Source organism: Panthera uncia, chromosome B4, assembly GCF_023721935.1.
Source record: "Panthera uncia isolate 11264 chromosome B4, Puncia_PCG_1.0, whole genome shotgun sequence".
In the NCBI taxonomy this organism is placed as follows: domain Eukaryota; kingdom Metazoa; phylum Chordata; class Mammalia; order Carnivora; family Felidae; genus Panthera; species Panthera uncia.
In genome coordinates, this window is record NC_064809.1 from 58871322 (window position 1) to 58889056 (window position 17735).

Here is a 17735-nt window from a genome sequence, read left to right on the forward strand (position 1 = left end):
TCTCTACTTTTCCTTTGGTTTGTCTATACTTTAATTACTATAGCTTTATTAATGTCCTGATACTTGATACAGCAAGTCCTTCCACCTTCCCTTGTCTATTCATGACCCACTGCACTTCCATATACATTTTATATTGTTTGTGAAATTCTACCAGAAAAAAGTCTTTTGAGAGGAATTCAATTACACATCTATTTTAGGAAAATTGACAACTTTGTGATATGGAGGACTCCAATCCAATGGCATATCTTCCCATTTACATGGATGTTTTTTACTGTTTTAAATAAATTTTTATATTTTTCTTATACAGATCTTACTTTTTTGTTTATTTTGAACTGACTGAGCCACCCAGTCACCCTAAAGATCTTACACACTTTTATTAGATTTCTTCTTTAGGTGCTGTATATTTTTTGAGGTTATTGTAAATTGTGTCTTTTTAAGTATCTTATTGTAAATAATATTTTTATTACTGGTGAATAGAAAGGCAGTTGATTTTTATATATTGATCTTATAGATAGCCAACTTGCTACACTTTCTTTTTTTTATTTTGTTTTATGTTTATTTGAGAGAGAGAGAGAGAGAGAGCGAGAGAGCAGGAGCAAGGGAGGGGCAGAGAGACCAGGAGACAGAATTAGAAGCAGGCTCCAGGCTCTGAGCTGTCAGCATAGAGCCTGACGTGGTGCTTGAACTCACGAATGGGGAGATCATGACCTGAGCCAAAGTCAGATGCTCAGCGGACTGAGCCACCCAGGCACCCCTACACTTTCTAATTTTAATCATTTATCTGTTGATTATTTTCTGTTTTCTATATACTCAGTCATATGATTTATCAGTAATAGCAAAAAACATTTGTCTTCCTTCCCAATTGTTTTTTTTTTTTTAATTTATTTTTTTTAATTTTTTTTCAACGTTTTTTATTTATTTTTGGGACAGAGAGAGACAGAGCATGAACGGGGGAGGGGCAGAGAGAGAGGGAGACACAGAATCGGAAACAGGCTCCAGGCTCGGAGCCATCAGCCCAGAGCCTGCCGCGGGGCTCGAACTCACGGACTGAGAGGTCGTGACCTGGCTGAAGTCGGACGCTTAACCGACTGCGCCACCCAGGCGCCCCTCTTCCCAATTGTTAAACCTCGTATTTCTTTTTCTTTCCCTACTACACTGGCAAGTCTTCTACTATTGTGTTGAAAAGGAGTAGTAGTAAAAGGTGTTCTTGTTTCTGATTCTAAAGAACACGCTTTCAGTATTTCTTCATTAATATTTCTATATCTATTGAGATAATCACATTTTCCCATTAATCTGTTGTTCTGGTTAATCATATTCATTGATTTATTAATATTAAACCAGTTTTGTATTCCTGGAATAAAACTATCTTGGTCATCCTGGGTGATTCTTTTTATACATATCTGAATCTTGCTAACATTTTACTAAGATTTTTTGTATTTGTCCATAAATGAGATACCCTGTAATTTTCTCTTATTGTACTCACATTGTCAGGTTTTTAATTTTAAAATTATGAAATCCTCACTAAAAAAGCGTTGGGGGCCAATATATTCCTTCTTTTTCTGTATATTGGAATAGTTGTGTAAGAAAGATATAGTGATATTCAGGTCTTTGTTTTTTTTAGCTTCAGTTTTTGTTGGTTAAAATTCTCTAGGAATTTTTTCATTCTATCTAAAATTCCAAATATTTAGAATGTTGTTCATGAGGGGCATCTGGGTGGCTCAGTTGGTTACGTGACTGACTTTTGATTTCGGCGCAGGTCACGTTCTCATAGTTTGTGGGATCGAGTCCTGTGTTGGGTTGCACGCTGACAGTGTAGGGCCTGTTTGGGATTCTCTTGCTCTCCCCGTATCTGTGCTCCTCCCCTGTGTGTGTGTGCATGCCGTTTCTCTTTCTCAAAATAAACTTCAAAGAAAAGAATGTTCATGAGATTTTTACTGTCTTTTAAATCTCCAGACCATCTAAAATTATGACCCATGTTCACTTATATTTACTTACGTCCTCTTTCTTTCTTGAAAAATCTTGCCATAGAGTTATTAGAGATACAGTCTTTTAGAAGAATCCATGTGTAGCTTTTTGATGTGCAATTGTTTGCATTGTGTTTCTTTTAGTTCTTTGGATTTTACATATCTTTTTCTAATTTCTTAAGATAAAGGTTAAAATTTCCTTCTAAGTAATGCTTTCACGATCTCCATGTATTTTGATGTATAATATTTTATTATTATTATTTAGTTACATTTTATAATTTTATATTTGAATTCTTCCTTATCTGAAGGTGTTATTGGTATATTTTTTAATTTTTAAAGATACAGGGATTGTCTAGTTATCTTTTTGTTACAGGTGTCTAGCATAATTACACCAAGTCACTAAATGTTTGATGTATGATAGTCTTTTGAAATTGTTGAGACTTGCTTTTTGTCCAGTATATTGTTAATTTTGATAAATGCTCCATGTGTACCCAAAACAAACAATGGGTTTGAAGCTCCTAGGGATAGTGGTCTGTATATGTCTATTACACCAAACTTGCCTATTGTGTGGATTAAATTTTCAATATCATTGTTTTTGAATGCTTGATCTATCGGTTACTGCTAGAGATGTATTAAAAATCTGCCACTATTGTAGAGTTATTGCATTCTCCTTGTTAATACTACTTACACATTTTCAGTCTATGTTGTAACTTATAGATATAAATATAAACTTGTTATATTTTAGTAAGGGAATTATAGTTATTCAGGGAGGCCCACTTTTGGACTATAGGTTATTTTTATTTCTGTGATTTTGATTTTTATATTTTATTAAACATCTGATAAGCCACGTTTTATACAAAAAGGATTTTATTGTCATATTTAGCTACTTAGGGTTAAAGATATTCATGTCCCTTGACCTTGTTAACTCATTTCTGGGATACTATGCAAATAAAATAACCAGTAGATAAAAAGTTTTTGGTACCATAATATATATTTGTGACAGTGAAAACAAACATAGATTCTAACAATAGCAGAATGGTGACATTTGATTTTCCCCCTTCCTTTCTACTTTTCTATGTTTTCTATACTTTCTACAATTCTTTTACAATTAAATGGGGAAAATAAGCTTTAAAATATGGACTAACAAATACATTTCTAATATTTGAGTGTATGTAATTTGTCTTTAATTCTATGTTATGTTGTTATTTAGGTGATATCTTTAAAATAACAAGATAGTAAAGCCATTTAAAATGTGATAGGGATATGTATAAAGTGGAAGTTAATGTTAAAGATAGATGTCCTATTGTGCTTTATCTGTCATAGATAGAATGCTGATAGAAAAGAACGAGTGCATTGCTCCCATGGTTTCCAGTTATGTAAGCCCATGGACAAAACCAACAGCTATCGGATCCCTCAGCCCACATGTGACAGAGCTCCCAAGAAAACGAAAAGGAAGTGATTCAGACCCATCCCAGTAAGTGAATTTATGAAATCTTTGATTCTAAGGAAAAAAGAAAAAGATTACTTTGCAAATCACTGATGATTTTCAGTTTACATGGTGACATACGGATGGGGACAATTATTTCTCCACCCAATTGCTTCCTCTGTTACTGTCTGATCTGGAACTTTTCCATCGAATTCTGAAGCGTAGTAGATATCTGGGGGAGTCAGCTGGAATTTGAAAGATATAGGAACATAAGGTTAATTTGTTTAACATTTATGGTCATATCAAGATACTTACCTTCCTATTTGAATTGCTTAACTATGAAGAGAACATCTTCCTGCATGCACTTAAAATAATAATTACCACATTGCTTCTTGCCTTACTCATCATTTATATAATAACCAGCCCTTGGTTATCTGTGGTCAGTTAAATCATATAAAACTCTTGTTTTCCATGTTTATTAAGCCAAATAGATAATAAAGCCAATGTTGAGGATACTATCTCCTTGTTTCTTTTGTTGCATTAATACAGCTCACAGCCCCCAAATATTCTTTAATGAACTCCCCAAAGCTAGGGTTTGTATGGTGAAATTGATAAGGCAAGGTAAATATTGCAATCTAGAGTACTCCATTTTAGGCTGGTACTTTGCATAAATATGATAGTTGATGACAGTTTTTCATGAAAGAAGGGAACATTTTTGAGTAGGGTGACAAGATGAGAACATAATGAAACATTCTACTTCTTTTTAAGCCTGTTTTTCCCAATATACTTTATAATTTAGCTAAAATTCCCAAGACAGCAGAATCAGTGTTATTCAAATGTAAGTACCAGTGTACTTCCCAGCCCCCCCTCTAATTGACTTGAAAGTTATCTACAGGTTGTCTGTATTCTCTTATACTCTCCCAGTAATGTGAATAGTCATAAAAAATAACTGCAGTTGACCAAGTAACTGTCTGGCATTGTTTGCTGATCAGTTTGTAGTCCCCACTCAGCTCAAGCTAGAAGTGATTGATTATAAGTTTTATGTTCTTTCTTTTTCTTCAGAATCATAAGCACCATTGTTCTTTCTTAGGATCCAAATAAGATTGTGGCTGTTGAAGTAGAGCAGTGAGCACTAGAGGTAACACAGTTTTATGTCACATATGGGGCATGGATGAGACCTTACAGTGGTTTGGGGAATGAATGGGGAAATGGGGTCATTGGTAGGCGAAATAACAGAAACATGCGAAATACTGACAGATAGTGATCTTTTGGCAGAAGACAACACTAAAGATTAGCCAATTGCCCACATTTTAGAAACTGAAGAAATCAGGAGTCAAAGATATCAAGTGACTTGCCTAACATTACACAACTAGTTAGAATTCCTGATTGTTAGTGTGGTAGTTTCTTCATTACACTGTTTCCTGTCTCTCTGCAATTGGATAGGGTAGCTTACTTCTAGCACATGAGGATAATTATGCTGTCCATTTCCCAACATGTATGGGTAGGTGACCCAAGACCTCCTTTCTTCCATGTCAGGAATCATGACAAAAAAAAAAGAGAGGTGGAAAAGCTTTCTCAGTACCCTTTTACCTATCTTCTTTCAACAAAGAAATAAATATCAGCAACCAGTGGCAGCAGGTAAGTCCTGGAATTCGACCTGACATAATTCCTACTTGAAGAAGGTGAAGAGGAAGAGAGTCGAAAGAGAGTATACACCCCACTGATTTGCTCATTATCTACCTTAGAGCTTCTCCATTCTGCCCCAATCCTTCTTTCATTCCACCATATTCCATTCCTCTGATGAAATGATGGATGTCAAAGTACTTTATAGGTTTTACAAAATACTAATTGTGTAGCATTGTTCCCAGAGACTCAGGGTGTGAAAGCCGTTCGGTAGATATGAAGTTGATTTCGTTGGTGGAGCCTCAGAATATTGGGTATTTTTAAACAAAGAATGTATGAGAATGTTTACCATTTTTGCAGCACTCTTGGTATTTTTAAACAAAGAATGTATGAGAATGTTTACCATTTTTGCAGCACTCTTGGAGAGCTGGTTCTCTAAAATGGTCATGGATGAAGACTCCCTGGAATGTAGTCATTACAATTTCTTGAGTACCTACTATGTGACACCCAGTAGACTGGGAGGAAGAAATACAGATTAGACAAAAGAAACGTGTACAAATTAGAAAGGTACAGATAACTATTACACATGATAACTGTCATAACATACACCATGGGTTCTTTGGCAACAAAGACAATTGGGCATTTAAATGAGATTGGGATCAGTAGGGAAGGACAGCTTCCTGCAGAGGTTGACTTAAGCTAAGTTGTAAATGAAGAATGGAGGTGAGCCATTCTCTGCAGGAGTAAAGGAGGTATTTTACATAGAAGGAAGAACTGTTCAGAAGCACAGGGCACGAAATATGAAATAACACTCTTTTAATCAGGAGATGTGGTTTGCACAATAAAGCAGAGGGCGTACACAGAGGTGGGTGAGCTATGAGACTTGAGGGATGCACGTGGACTGGGTAAAGAGATCTGTTGAACCAAAGAGTACAGAAATTATCTTGCATGCAGTCAGGAAAACAGAAGGATTTTAAGGATGAGAGGACTTGATCAAATTACATTTAAAAAAATTGTTGGCCTTGGTACGTTTTTTATTTAGTAAAACATATATAACATAAAAATTGCCATTTCAACCATTTTTAACTATACAATTCAGCGGCATTAATTATGTTCACGGTGTTTTGCATTGTTACATTATTACTACTGCCTATTTCCAAAACTTTGTTATTACCCCAGTCAAACTCTGTGCTCATTAAATAATGATACTCCATACCTCGTTTCCCTCAGTCCCTGGTAACCTCTAGCCTATTTTCTAGTTCTATGATTTTGCCTATTCTAGATATCTTATATAAGTAGAGTCATGCAATGTTTGTCCTTTTGTATCTGGCTTATTTCACTGGGCATTACGTTTTCTTTTTTTTTTTCAATATATGAAATTTATTGTCAAATTGGTTTCCATACAACACCCAGTGCTCATCCCAAAAGGCGCCCTCCTCAATACCCATCACCCACCTTCCCCTCCCTCCCACCCCCCATCAACCCTCAGTTTGTTCTCAGTTTTTAAGAGTCTCTTATGGGCATTAAATTTTCAAATTTCATGTGTGTTACAGCATATATCAGAATTTCATTCATTTCTTTTTATGGCTGAATAATATTCCATTGTATGTATATACCACACCTTTGTACCATTTTTTAAATTTAAGTATAATTGACACACAATGTTACATTAGTATCAGATGCACAACATAGTCAACTTCTCTATGCATTATGGTGTGCTTATCACATAGCTACAGTCTGTCACCATACATCCCTATTATGATATCATTGACAATATTCCCTATGCTGTGCCACTTATTCCTATGACTTACTCATTTTATAAGTGTAAGTCCGTATCTCCTACACCCCTTCACCCATTTTGCCCATCCTTCCCTCTGGCAACCATTAATTCTCTGTATTTATAAGTCTGATTCTACTTTTTGTTTATTCATTTGTTTTGTTTTTTAGGTGCCCCATGAGTGAAATCATATGATATTTGTCTTTCTCTTGGTCTGACTTAGTTCACTTAGCAAAATACCCTCTAGCTTCATCCATGTTGTTGCAAATGACCTCATCTTTTATTTGGTGGTGTAATATTCTAATGTGTGTGTGTGTGCCACTTCTTTATCCACTTCTCTATTGATGGACACTTAGGTTGCTTCCATATCTTGGCTATTGTAAATAATGTTGCAGTGAACATAAGGCTGCATGTATCTTTTTGAATTAGTGCTTTGGTCTTATTGGGTAAATACCTAGTAGTGGAGTTATTGGATTATATGTTATTTCTGTTATAAATTTTTTGAGGAACTTCCATACTGCTTTCCACAGTGGCTATACCAATTTACATTCCCACCATAGTGCATGATATTTTCTCTACATCCTTGCCAACACTTTTGTTATTTCTTACCTTTTTAATTTTAGTCATTCTGACAGACGGAAAGTGGTATCTTATTGTGGTTTTGATTTGCATTTTCCTGATGATTAGTGATTAGCTTTTTTTATGTGTCTGTTGGCCATCTGTATGTCTTTGGAAAACTGCCTATTCAGATCTTCGCCCATTTTTAAATCAGATTGTTTGCTTTTTGGGTGTTGAGTTGTATAAATACCTTATATATTTTGGATATTAACCCCTTATTAGATAGTCATTTGCAAATATCTCCTCCCGTGTAGTAAGTTGCCTTGTTATATTGTTGGTTTCCTTTGCTGCACTAAAGCTTTTTATTTTGATGTAGCCCAATAGTTTATTCTTGTTTTTGTTTCCTTTGTCTTAGGAGATATGTCTAGAACAATATTGTTACAGCCAATGTCAGAGAAATCACTGCCTATGTTCTCTTATAGAATTTTTATGGTTTCAAGTTTCACATATAGGTCTTTAATCCATTTTGAGTTTATTTTTCTGAATGGTGTTAGAGAGGTCCAGTTTTCTCAGAACCATTTGTTGAAGATACTCTCTTTTCCCTATTGCCTAATCTTGCCTAATTTGTCATAGATTAATTGACCATATAATGGTGGGTTTATTTCCAGGCTCTCTATTTGGTCCCATTGATCTATGTGTCTGTTTTTGTGCCAGTACCATGCTGTTTTAATTATTATAGCTTTGTAGTATATCTTGAAATTTGGAACTGTGATACCTCCACTTTTGTTCTTTTTCAAGGTTGCTTTGGCTACTCAGGGTCTTTTGTTGTTTCATACAAATTTTAGGATTGTGCAAGTTCTGTGAAAAATGCTTTTGGTACTTTGAGACGGATTGTACTGAATCTTTAGATTGCTTTGGGTAGCATGGACATTTTAACAATATAAATTCTTCCATTCCATGAACATGGAATATCTTTCCATTTATTTCTGTCATCTGTAATTTCTTTCATCAGTGCCTTATAGTTTTCAGAGTACAGGTCTTTCACCTCCTTGGTTAAGTGTATTCCTAGATATTTTAGTCTTTTTGGTGCAATTTTAAATGGGGTTGTTCACTTAAAATCTCTTTCTGCTAGTTTGTTATTAGTGTATAAAACTGTAGCAGATTTTGGTATATTTTGTATACTGCAAATTTACTGAATTTATTAGTTTTTTTTTTAAACATTTATTATTGAGAGACAGAGAGACACAGAGTGTGAGCAGGGGAGGTAGAGAGAGGGGGAGACACAGAATCTGAAGCAGGCTCCAGGCTCTGAGCTGTCAGCACAGAGCCTGACACAGGGCTCGAACTCACAAAGTGCAAGATCATGACCTGAGCCAAAGTTGGTTGTCCAACCAACTGAGCCACACAGGCGCCCCTAAATTTATTAGTTTTAATAGTTTTTTGATGGAGCCTTTATGGTTTTCTATGTTATGTCAAGTCATCTGTAAATAGTGACAGTTTCACTTCTTCCTTATCGATATGATTGCCTCTTATTTCTCTTTCTAGTCTGATTGCTATGGTTAGGACTTCTAGTTGAATAACAATGGTGAGTGGACATCTTTGTTTTGTTCCTGATTGTAGAGGAAAATCTCTCAGTTCTTTACCACTGAGTATGATGATGGCTGTGGGTTTTCATATATGGCCTGTATTATGTTGAGGTGTGTTCCCTCTAAACCCACTTCGTTGAGAGTTTTCATCATGAATGGATGTTGAATTTTGTCAGATGCTTTTACTGCATCTATTGAGATCATATGATTTTTATCCTTAGTGTTGTTGATATGGTTCATCATTTTGATTGATTTATAAATAATGAATCATCCTTGCATTCTTGGAATAAATCCCACTAGATCGTGGTGAGTGGTCCCTTTTAATGTATTGTGGAATGTAGTTTGCTAATACTTTGTTGAGAATTTTTGGATCTATATTCATCAGAGATATTGAGATATTGGCTTGTAGGGGTTTGTGTGTGGGTGTGTGTGCGTGTGTGTGTCTGGTTTTGGTATCAGGGTAATGCTGGCCTAGCAGAATATATTTGGAAGCTTCCCTTTTTCTGTTTAGAATAGATTGAGAATAGGTATTAACTCTTCTTTAAATGTTTAGTAGAATTCACCTGTGAATCCATCAGGTCTTTAACTTTTATTTTTTGGTCATTTTTGATTACCAATTCAATTTCATTACTAGTAGTTGGTATGTTCACATGTTCTTTCTTCCTGATTTGGTTTTAGGAGATTGTACATTTCTAGGAATTTATCCATTTCTTTTAGCTTGTCCAATAATTTTTGCTATATAATTTTTTGTAGTGTTTTCTTATAATCCTTCTGTATTTCTGTGATCTTATTTTTCCTCTTTTGCTTCTGATTTTATTTGGGTCCTTTCTCTTTTTTTTTTCTTGATGAGTCTGCCTCAGGGTTTATCAATTTTGTTTATCTTTTCAAACAACCAGCTCTTAGTTTTATTGATTTTTTTTTCTATTTTTTTCTTAGTCTCTCTATCATTTGTTTTTGCTCTGGTCTTTATTCTTCCTTCCTTCTACTCACCTTCCTTCCAATTCCTTCCTTCTACTCACCTTGAGCTTTGTTTCTCTTTTTCTAGTTCTTTTAAGCATAAGGTTAGATTTTTTTTTGAGCTTGCTTTCTTTCTCCTTTTTTCTCTTTTTGTTTTGTTTTTGTTTTTTGAGATCGGCTTGTATTGCTCTATATTTTCCTCCTAGAACTGTTTTTGCTGCGTCCCAAAGGTTTTGGACTATTGTATTTTCATTTTTCTCTGTGTATTTAAAAATTTTCCCTTTGATTTCTTTATTGACCCATTGGTTGTTTAGCAGTGTTCTTTAGCCTCCATGTGTTTGTGTGTTTGTTTGTTTGTTTTTTAATGATTGATTTCTAGTTGCATACTGTTGTGGTTGAAAACATGCATGGTATGGATTTCAATCTTCTGAAATTTATTGAGACTTTTGTTTTTATGGCCTAACATGTGATCTGCTCTGCAGAATGTTTCATGCACACTTAAAAACAATGTGTATACTGTTATTTTTAGATGGAATGTTCTGTGTATATCTGTTAAGTCCATCTGGTCTAATGTGTTGTTCAAAGCCAGTGTTTCCTTGTTGTTTTTCTGCCTGGATGATCTACCCATTGATATTTGCTTTATTTAGGCGCTCCTATGTTGGTTGTGTGGGTATTTACAACATATCCTCTTATTGGATTAAGCCCTTTATCAGTATGTAATGGCCTTCTTTGACTCTTGTTACAGTCTTCATTTTAAAGTCTATTTTGTCTGATAGAAGTATTGCTACCCTGGACTTTCCCCCCCCCCCCCACTTCCATTTGCATGGAATATTTTTTCTATCCTTTTACTTTCAGTCTACATGTGTTTTGGGGTCTGAGGTGAGTCTCTTGTAGACAGCATTTGTTTTTTTATCCATTCTGCCACCCTATGTCTTTTGATTACAGTATTTAGGCTATTTACATTTAAACTGATTATTGGTAGGGGCGCCTGGGTGACTCAGTCGGTTAAGTGTCTGACTTCGGCTCAGGTCATGATCTCACGGCTCGTGAGTTCGAGCCCCGCGTCGGTCTCTGTGCTGACAGCTCAGAGCCTGGAGCCTGTTTCAGATTCTGTGTCTCCCTCTCTCTCTCTCTGACCCTCCCCCGTTCATCCTCTGTCTCTCTCTGTCTCAAAAGTAAATAAACATTAAAAAAAATTTTTTTTTAAGCTGATTATTGGTAGGTATGTACTTATTGCCATTTTTTTCTCTGGTTGTTTTTGTAGTTCTTCTCTGTAGTTCTTTCTCTTGCTGTCTTTCTTTGTGATTGATGAGTTTCTGTAGCATCATGTTTGGCTTTCTTTTTCTTTTTTCATGTCTATTGTAGTTTTGGGGTTTGTGGTACCATGGGGTTCATATATAACATCCTAAGTAATAGCATTCTTTTTAAGTTGATGGTCATTTGAGTTCAAACACATTCTTAAAAAAGATTTGTTTTGCTCTTTCCTCCATGTTTTATGTATATGCTGTCATATTTTGTATCTTTATTCATAATTTTCTAACATCTAATGACCATTTCTTTTCCACTTAAAGAATTTCCTTTAGCATTTCTTATAAGGTTAGTTCTGTGGTAATAAAATCATTTTGGTGGTGGGAGAGGGAGGGGGGATTCTTTATCTCTCCTCCAACTCTGAATGATAACCTTGCCAGGTAGAGTATTCTTGGTTGTAAGTTTTTTTCCATCTTACTTTGAATATATCATGTCACTCCCTTTTGGCTTACAAAGTTTCTGCTGAAAACTGAGCTGATAGCCTTTTAGGGTTTTTGTTGTAGGTAAATTTTTGTTTCTCTCTTGCTGCTTTTGAAAATCTGTCTTTGGGAGTGCCTGGGTGGCTTAGTCAGTTAAGCATCCAACTCTTGATTTTTGGCTCAGGTCATGATCTCATGGTTTGTGAGATCAAGCCATATGTCAGGCTCTGGGCTGGCAGCACAGAGCCTGCTTGGGGTTCTCTCTCTCTCTCTCTCTCTCTCTCTCAGTCCCTCTCCCTTCCTCTCTCTCTGTTCCTCCCCCGCCCACATATTCATTCTCTCTCTCTCTCTCTCTCTCTCTCTCTCTCTCTCTCTCACACACACACACACACACACACACACACACAATAAATAAATAAACTTAAAAAAAAAATCTCTCTTTTTTAAGTAGGTTCTATGCCCAGTGTGGGACTTAAATGTCATGACCCTGAGATCAAGAGTAGTGTGCTCTACTGACTGAGCTAGCCAGGCACCCCAAGTCACTCTTAATCTTTAACCTTTGACATTTTAATTATTATGTGTCTTGGTTTGGACCTCCTTGGGTTCATCTTGTTTAGAACTCTGTGCTTCTTGAACCTGGATGCCTATTTCCTTCTCTATGTCAGGGAAGTTTTCAGCTATTTTTTCAAATAGGATTTTTCCCTCTCTCTTGCTTCTTCTAGGTCCCCTATAATGAGAATGTTTTTTCACTTGATGCTGTCCAAAAGATCTCTTAATCTACCTTCATTTATTTATTGCTATTTTCTCTTTTTATCCTTTAGCTTATGTGCATTTCATTACTCTGTCTTCCAGATCACTGATATGTTCTTCTGCATCCTCTAAACTTTTGATTCTCTCTAATATATTTTTTTTTATTTCAGTTATCATATTCTCCAACTCTGGTTCTTTTTTACATTTTCTATCTCTTTATTGAGGTCCCAATGAGTTAATCTACTCTTCTCTGCAGTCCAGTGAGCATCTGTATGATAATTACCTTAAATTCTTTATTAGGTATATTGCTTACCTCCATTTCATTTAGGTCCTTTCTCTGAGTTTTTGTCTTGTTCTTTCCTTCAGAGTATATTTCTCTATCTCCCCATTTCACTTGACTTCTTATATTTGTTTCTATGAATTAGGCAGATAACTACTTCTAAACTTGAAGTAATTGTCTTGTGTTATTCCCTATGTAGACCTTGTGTACTTGGTGGCTTTCACTGGCTGGAGATGTGTCTAGCATGAGCTGGGTGTCCCAGGACTCTCCACACAGTGGGTACCCTGGCAGGATAGCTGAAGTGGGTACAGGTCAGTGCAGTCCCTGCGCTCTTCATGCAGCAGGTGCCCTGGCAGGATAGTGGGTTCATGCAGGAGTTTCCTAAGGCTCTACACCCAGAAGGAACCTCGGCAGGATAGTTGAATCTGAAGTGGGTTTTATTCGGGGCGTCCTGGGGCTCTCCACAAAGAGGGCACCCTAGTAGGACAGCTGAAGCTGAAGTGGTTATATGTCGTGGGATCCCAGGGCTCTCCATGCACTGGGCACCCTGTCCTGACAGCTAAAGCTGAAGATGCAGGCCAGTGTTTCAGATTGTGTACACTGAGGGCTCTCTGGCAGGACAGCTGAAGTGAGTGCAGGCTGGGGTTTCTGGGGGCACTGCATGCAGGGGGTGCCCTGGTGGGATGACTAGAGTTAAGGCAGTATGTGGACCAGGAGACCCCTCAGCTCTATACACAGTGAGTGTCCTGGTAGGATAGCTGAAGTGGGTGCAAACAAGTATGTTCCAGGACTGTCTGTACAGAGAGTGACTTGGAGAGGTGATGTACCTGGGCAGGGAGGGGTCCTGGGGTGCTCTGCCCAGGGGTTGCCATATGTCACATTTGGTTTATTCATCTGTTGTGCATTTAGGTTGTTCTTATCTTTTGCCTATTGTGAATAATGCTGTTATGAACATTGGTGCACACATATCTGTTTGAGTCCTTGCTTTAAGTTCCTTCGGGTATACACCTAGGAGTGGAATTGCTGGGTCATATGGTAATTCTGCTTAGTTTGTGAGGGACCACAACTGTTTTCCACAGTGGCTGTACCATTATATATTCCCACCAGCAAAGTGCGAGGGATCCAGTTTCTCCATATCCTTGCTGACACTTGTTATTTTCCACTTTTAAAAAGAATATAGCTATCCTACCAGGTGCGAAGTGGAGCAGAGTTACATCTTCAGAGAATCATTGTGGAAAACAGCATGAAGGATGGGTTGAAAGGGGAAAATCCAGCAGGCAGAGAAAATAGCTGAGAAGTTCTTGCTAGGGGTTGTTTTCTGAGCATTGGTCTAAGAGAGTAGCTCTGGACAGCAGGACACGAAAAGGGAGAGACCTATTATGACACATTTAAAAGAGAATTAATGACTGTTGTTTAGGGAGAGCAGGCATGCAAGAAGTGTCCAACAAGTTTTCTGACTTGGTTACCTACGTGGAGGATGGTATTATGTGTTGAGATTGAGGGATAGATGATGAATTCAGTTTTGGACACAATGAGAATGTATTATTTCTGGGATCTTCAAGTAGGCAGTTGGATGTGAGGGTCTGGAACTCAGGGTTGAGTCCTAGTCTGGAGAAAGAGATTCACACATCATTAATGTACAGACACAAGTGCAGGGATTGGCATGGATGCAGTCACTGGGGGAGGTGTGTGGAGTGGGAAGACTTGGGGGCTGAGGATATACTCTGGGGGTACTTGGGCCTAGACACAGTAAAGGAAGGAGGGAATCCTACCACAAATGTGAGAAGACATGGCTCTGAAGTAGGAGTATGTCAGAAACCAAAGGAAGAGGGATTTCAAAAGAGGAAGGCATGGAGCGAAGCAAATCGGGGAGATGTTTGGATTGTATTTGCTCCCAATTTCATTCGTCTTTGTGTGATGTAGGGAGAAGGCCTACATTTCATTCAAAATGCAGTGAAAGTAGTTTTTAAGGAAAACTTGCACTGTATTTTGAAAAAAATTATGTCTCTGTCATATAAGATGCTACACTAAGAAAGTGCATCTAAATAATGCGAACATTATTGATATCAGAAAGCTTGTTAAATCCATATGCAAAAATATGACTATAGACCAAATGCCAGTACGGAGAAAAAAATATAGATAGCAAATTTACTAATTGCCTAGGTTTGTGCTGCAAACAAGAAGTGAATTGTTTGGCTAACACAATCATGCCTTTTTCCTGTTCTACCAGGGACCATGAAATACTGGTATATTTGGCTTTCGTAAGTACAGTAGGTTGGGATTTCACCAAAGAGGTGAATTCAGTGAGTGAGTTCATTCGCCAAAACGTCTATAATCAAAAAAAAAGCATGATTCATAACAGCTAAAGTTTGTCTTTTGAAATTGAAGTAATGTGTATGTATATACAGTTCCAGACCAATAGGAAGAAAATCATTCACCTGTAAAATTATTTTCTGTTTTATTCCCTAAGTATGATGTTAGACTAAAAGGGGAAAAGAGAAAAGAAGCTGACTTAATCTAACCTAGTTTTTTGCTTCAGAGACCAATCACAGAGCAGACTGGAAATGATGACAGCAACAGGAGAGGCTTAATGGAAGACATACCAGCCTCCTGTTAGGTATATGACCTTGAGCAGTCATTAACCTTAGTGGCCTCAATTCCATCCTCTGTAAAATGGGGATGGTGACAACTACATGATTCTTAAATGTGAGAATCAGATAACATATGTGAAAAAATATATACATATATATAATCTTTGGTTACGAATTCCTTGTTTGTTTGTTTGTTTGTTTTTAATGTAATTTACTGTCAAGTTAGCTAACATATAGTGTATACAGTGTGCTCTTGGTTTGGGGGTAGATTTCCGTGATTCACTTCTTACATATAACACCCAGTGCTCATCTCAACAAGTGCCCTTCTCAATGCCCATCACTCATTTTCCCCGCTCCCCCACTCTCCCCATCAACCCTCAGTTTGTTCTTTGTATTTAAGAGTCTTTTATGGGTTTGCCTCCCTTTCTGTTTGAAACTATTTTTTTCCCTTTGCCTTCCCCCCATGGTCTTCTGTTAAGTTTCTCAAGTTCCACCCATGTGAAAACATATGATATCTATCTTTCTCTGACTGACTTATTTCACTTAGCATAATACCCTCCAGTTCCATCCATGTTGCTGCAAATTGCAGGATTTCATTCTTTCTCATTGCCAAGTAGTATTACATTGTATATATAAACCACATCTTCTTTATTCATTCATCAATTGATGGACATTTGGGCTCTTTGGATAATTTGGCTATTGTTGAAAGTGCTGCTATAAACTTTGGGGTACATGTGCCCCTATGAATCAGCACTCCTGTATCCTTTGGATAAATTCCTAGCAGTGCTATTGCTGGGTCATAGGGTAGTTCTATTTTTAATTTTTTGAGGAACCTCCACACCGTTTTCCAGAGCGGCTGCACCAATTTGCATTCCCACCAACAGTGCAAGAGGGTTGCTGTTTCTCCACATCCTCGCCAGCATCTATAGTTTCCTGGTTTGTTCATTTTAGCCACTCTTACCAGTGTGAAGGGGTATCTCAGTGTGGCTTTGATTTGTTATTTTCCTGATGATGAGTGATGTTGAGCATATTTTCATGTGTCTGTTGGCCATCTGGATGTCTTCTTTGGAAAAGTGTCTATTCATTCTTCTGCCCATTTCTTCACTGGATTATTTGGGGGTTTTTTTGGTGCTGAGTTTGGTAAGTTCTTTATAGATTTTGGATACTAACCCTTTATCTAATATGTCATTTGCAAATATCTTTTCCCATTCCATAGGTTGCCTTTTAGTTTTATTGATTGTTTCCTTTGCAGTGCAGAAGCTTTTAATCTTGATGAGGTCCCAAGAGTTTATTTTTGCTTTTATTTCCCTTGCCTTCGCAGATGTGTCAAGTAAGAAGTTGCTGTGGCTGAGGTCAAAGAGATTGTTGCCTGTTTTCTCCTCTAGGGTTTTGATGGTTTCTTGTCTCACATTTAGGTCTTTCAACCATTTTGAGTTTGTTTTTGTGTATGGTGTAAGAAAGTGGTCCAGTTTCATTCTTCTGCATGTTGCTGTCCAGTTCTCCCAGCACCATTTGCAAAAGAGACTGTCTTTTTTCCATTGGATACTCTTTTCTGCTTTGTCAAAGATTAGTTGGCCATACATTTGGGGATCTGATTCCAGGTTCTCTATTCTATTCCATTGGTCAATGTGTCTGTTTTTGTGCCAATACCATACTGTCTTGGTAATTACAGCTTTGTAATACAGGCTAAAGTCTGGGATTGTGATGCCTCCCACTTTGGTTTTCTTTTTCAACACTACTTTGACTATTCAGGGTCTTTTGTGGTTCCATACAAATTTTAGGATTGTTTGTTTCAGATTTGGGAGGAATGCCAGTGCAATTTTGATTTGGATTGCATTGAATGTGTAGGTTGCTTTGGGTAGTATTGAGATTTTAACAGTATTCTTCCAGTCCATGAGCATGGAATGTTTTTCCATTTCTTTGTATCTTCTTTGATTTCCTTCATAAGCTTTGTATAGTTTTCAGCATACAGATCTTTTACATCTTTGGTTAGGTTTATTCCTAGGTATTTTAAAATATTTTTGACACAGTACCACAACTATGAAAGCTATTTTTTATTTAGACAGTGAGAAGGAAAAGCATCCCTTAAGTTTTTATCTTAGTGGCTCTTTTTATCTGGCATATTTATAAGCATCTCTTTATAAAGTTTACTAATTTTTCTATAGAGAGAATGAATTTTTAAGCAAGAAAATATTAAAAACTCAAAATATGTCAGATAAATATAATAGTTCAAAGGTAAGCTAAACTTGAAAAATGATAATTGTTGAGTCAAGAGGGAAATTTGGCAAGATGAATCAGAAACCTTAAAATAGTTATCCATAACATTGTATTTCTGAAGGGTTATCATGGGAAAAATAATCAAATATGCATGCACCACAATAGTATTAGCTATATTATTTATAATATTGAAATATCCAGTAATAGAAAATGATTAGATTATGGTTTAGCTAACCAATGGGCTATTTAATCATTTTCAGTCCTTTTCCCCAAGAATAT

General features: G+C 36.8%; 1 protein-coding gene across 1 annotated transcript in view; it reads left to right on the forward strand.

Moving 5' to 3' along the window:
* BMAL2 (basic helix-loop-helix ARNT like 2) overlaps nucleotides 1–17735 on the forward strand; it is a 125938-nt gene that overhangs the window by 44323 nt on the left and 63880 nt on the right. The window contains exon 2 of the mRNA XM_049627227.1: nucleotides 3292–3438. Within this exon, the coding sequence (XP_049483184.1) occupies nucleotides 3292–3438 (147 nt within the window). The remainder of the gene's footprint in view (nucleotides 1–3291; nucleotides 3439–17735) is intronic.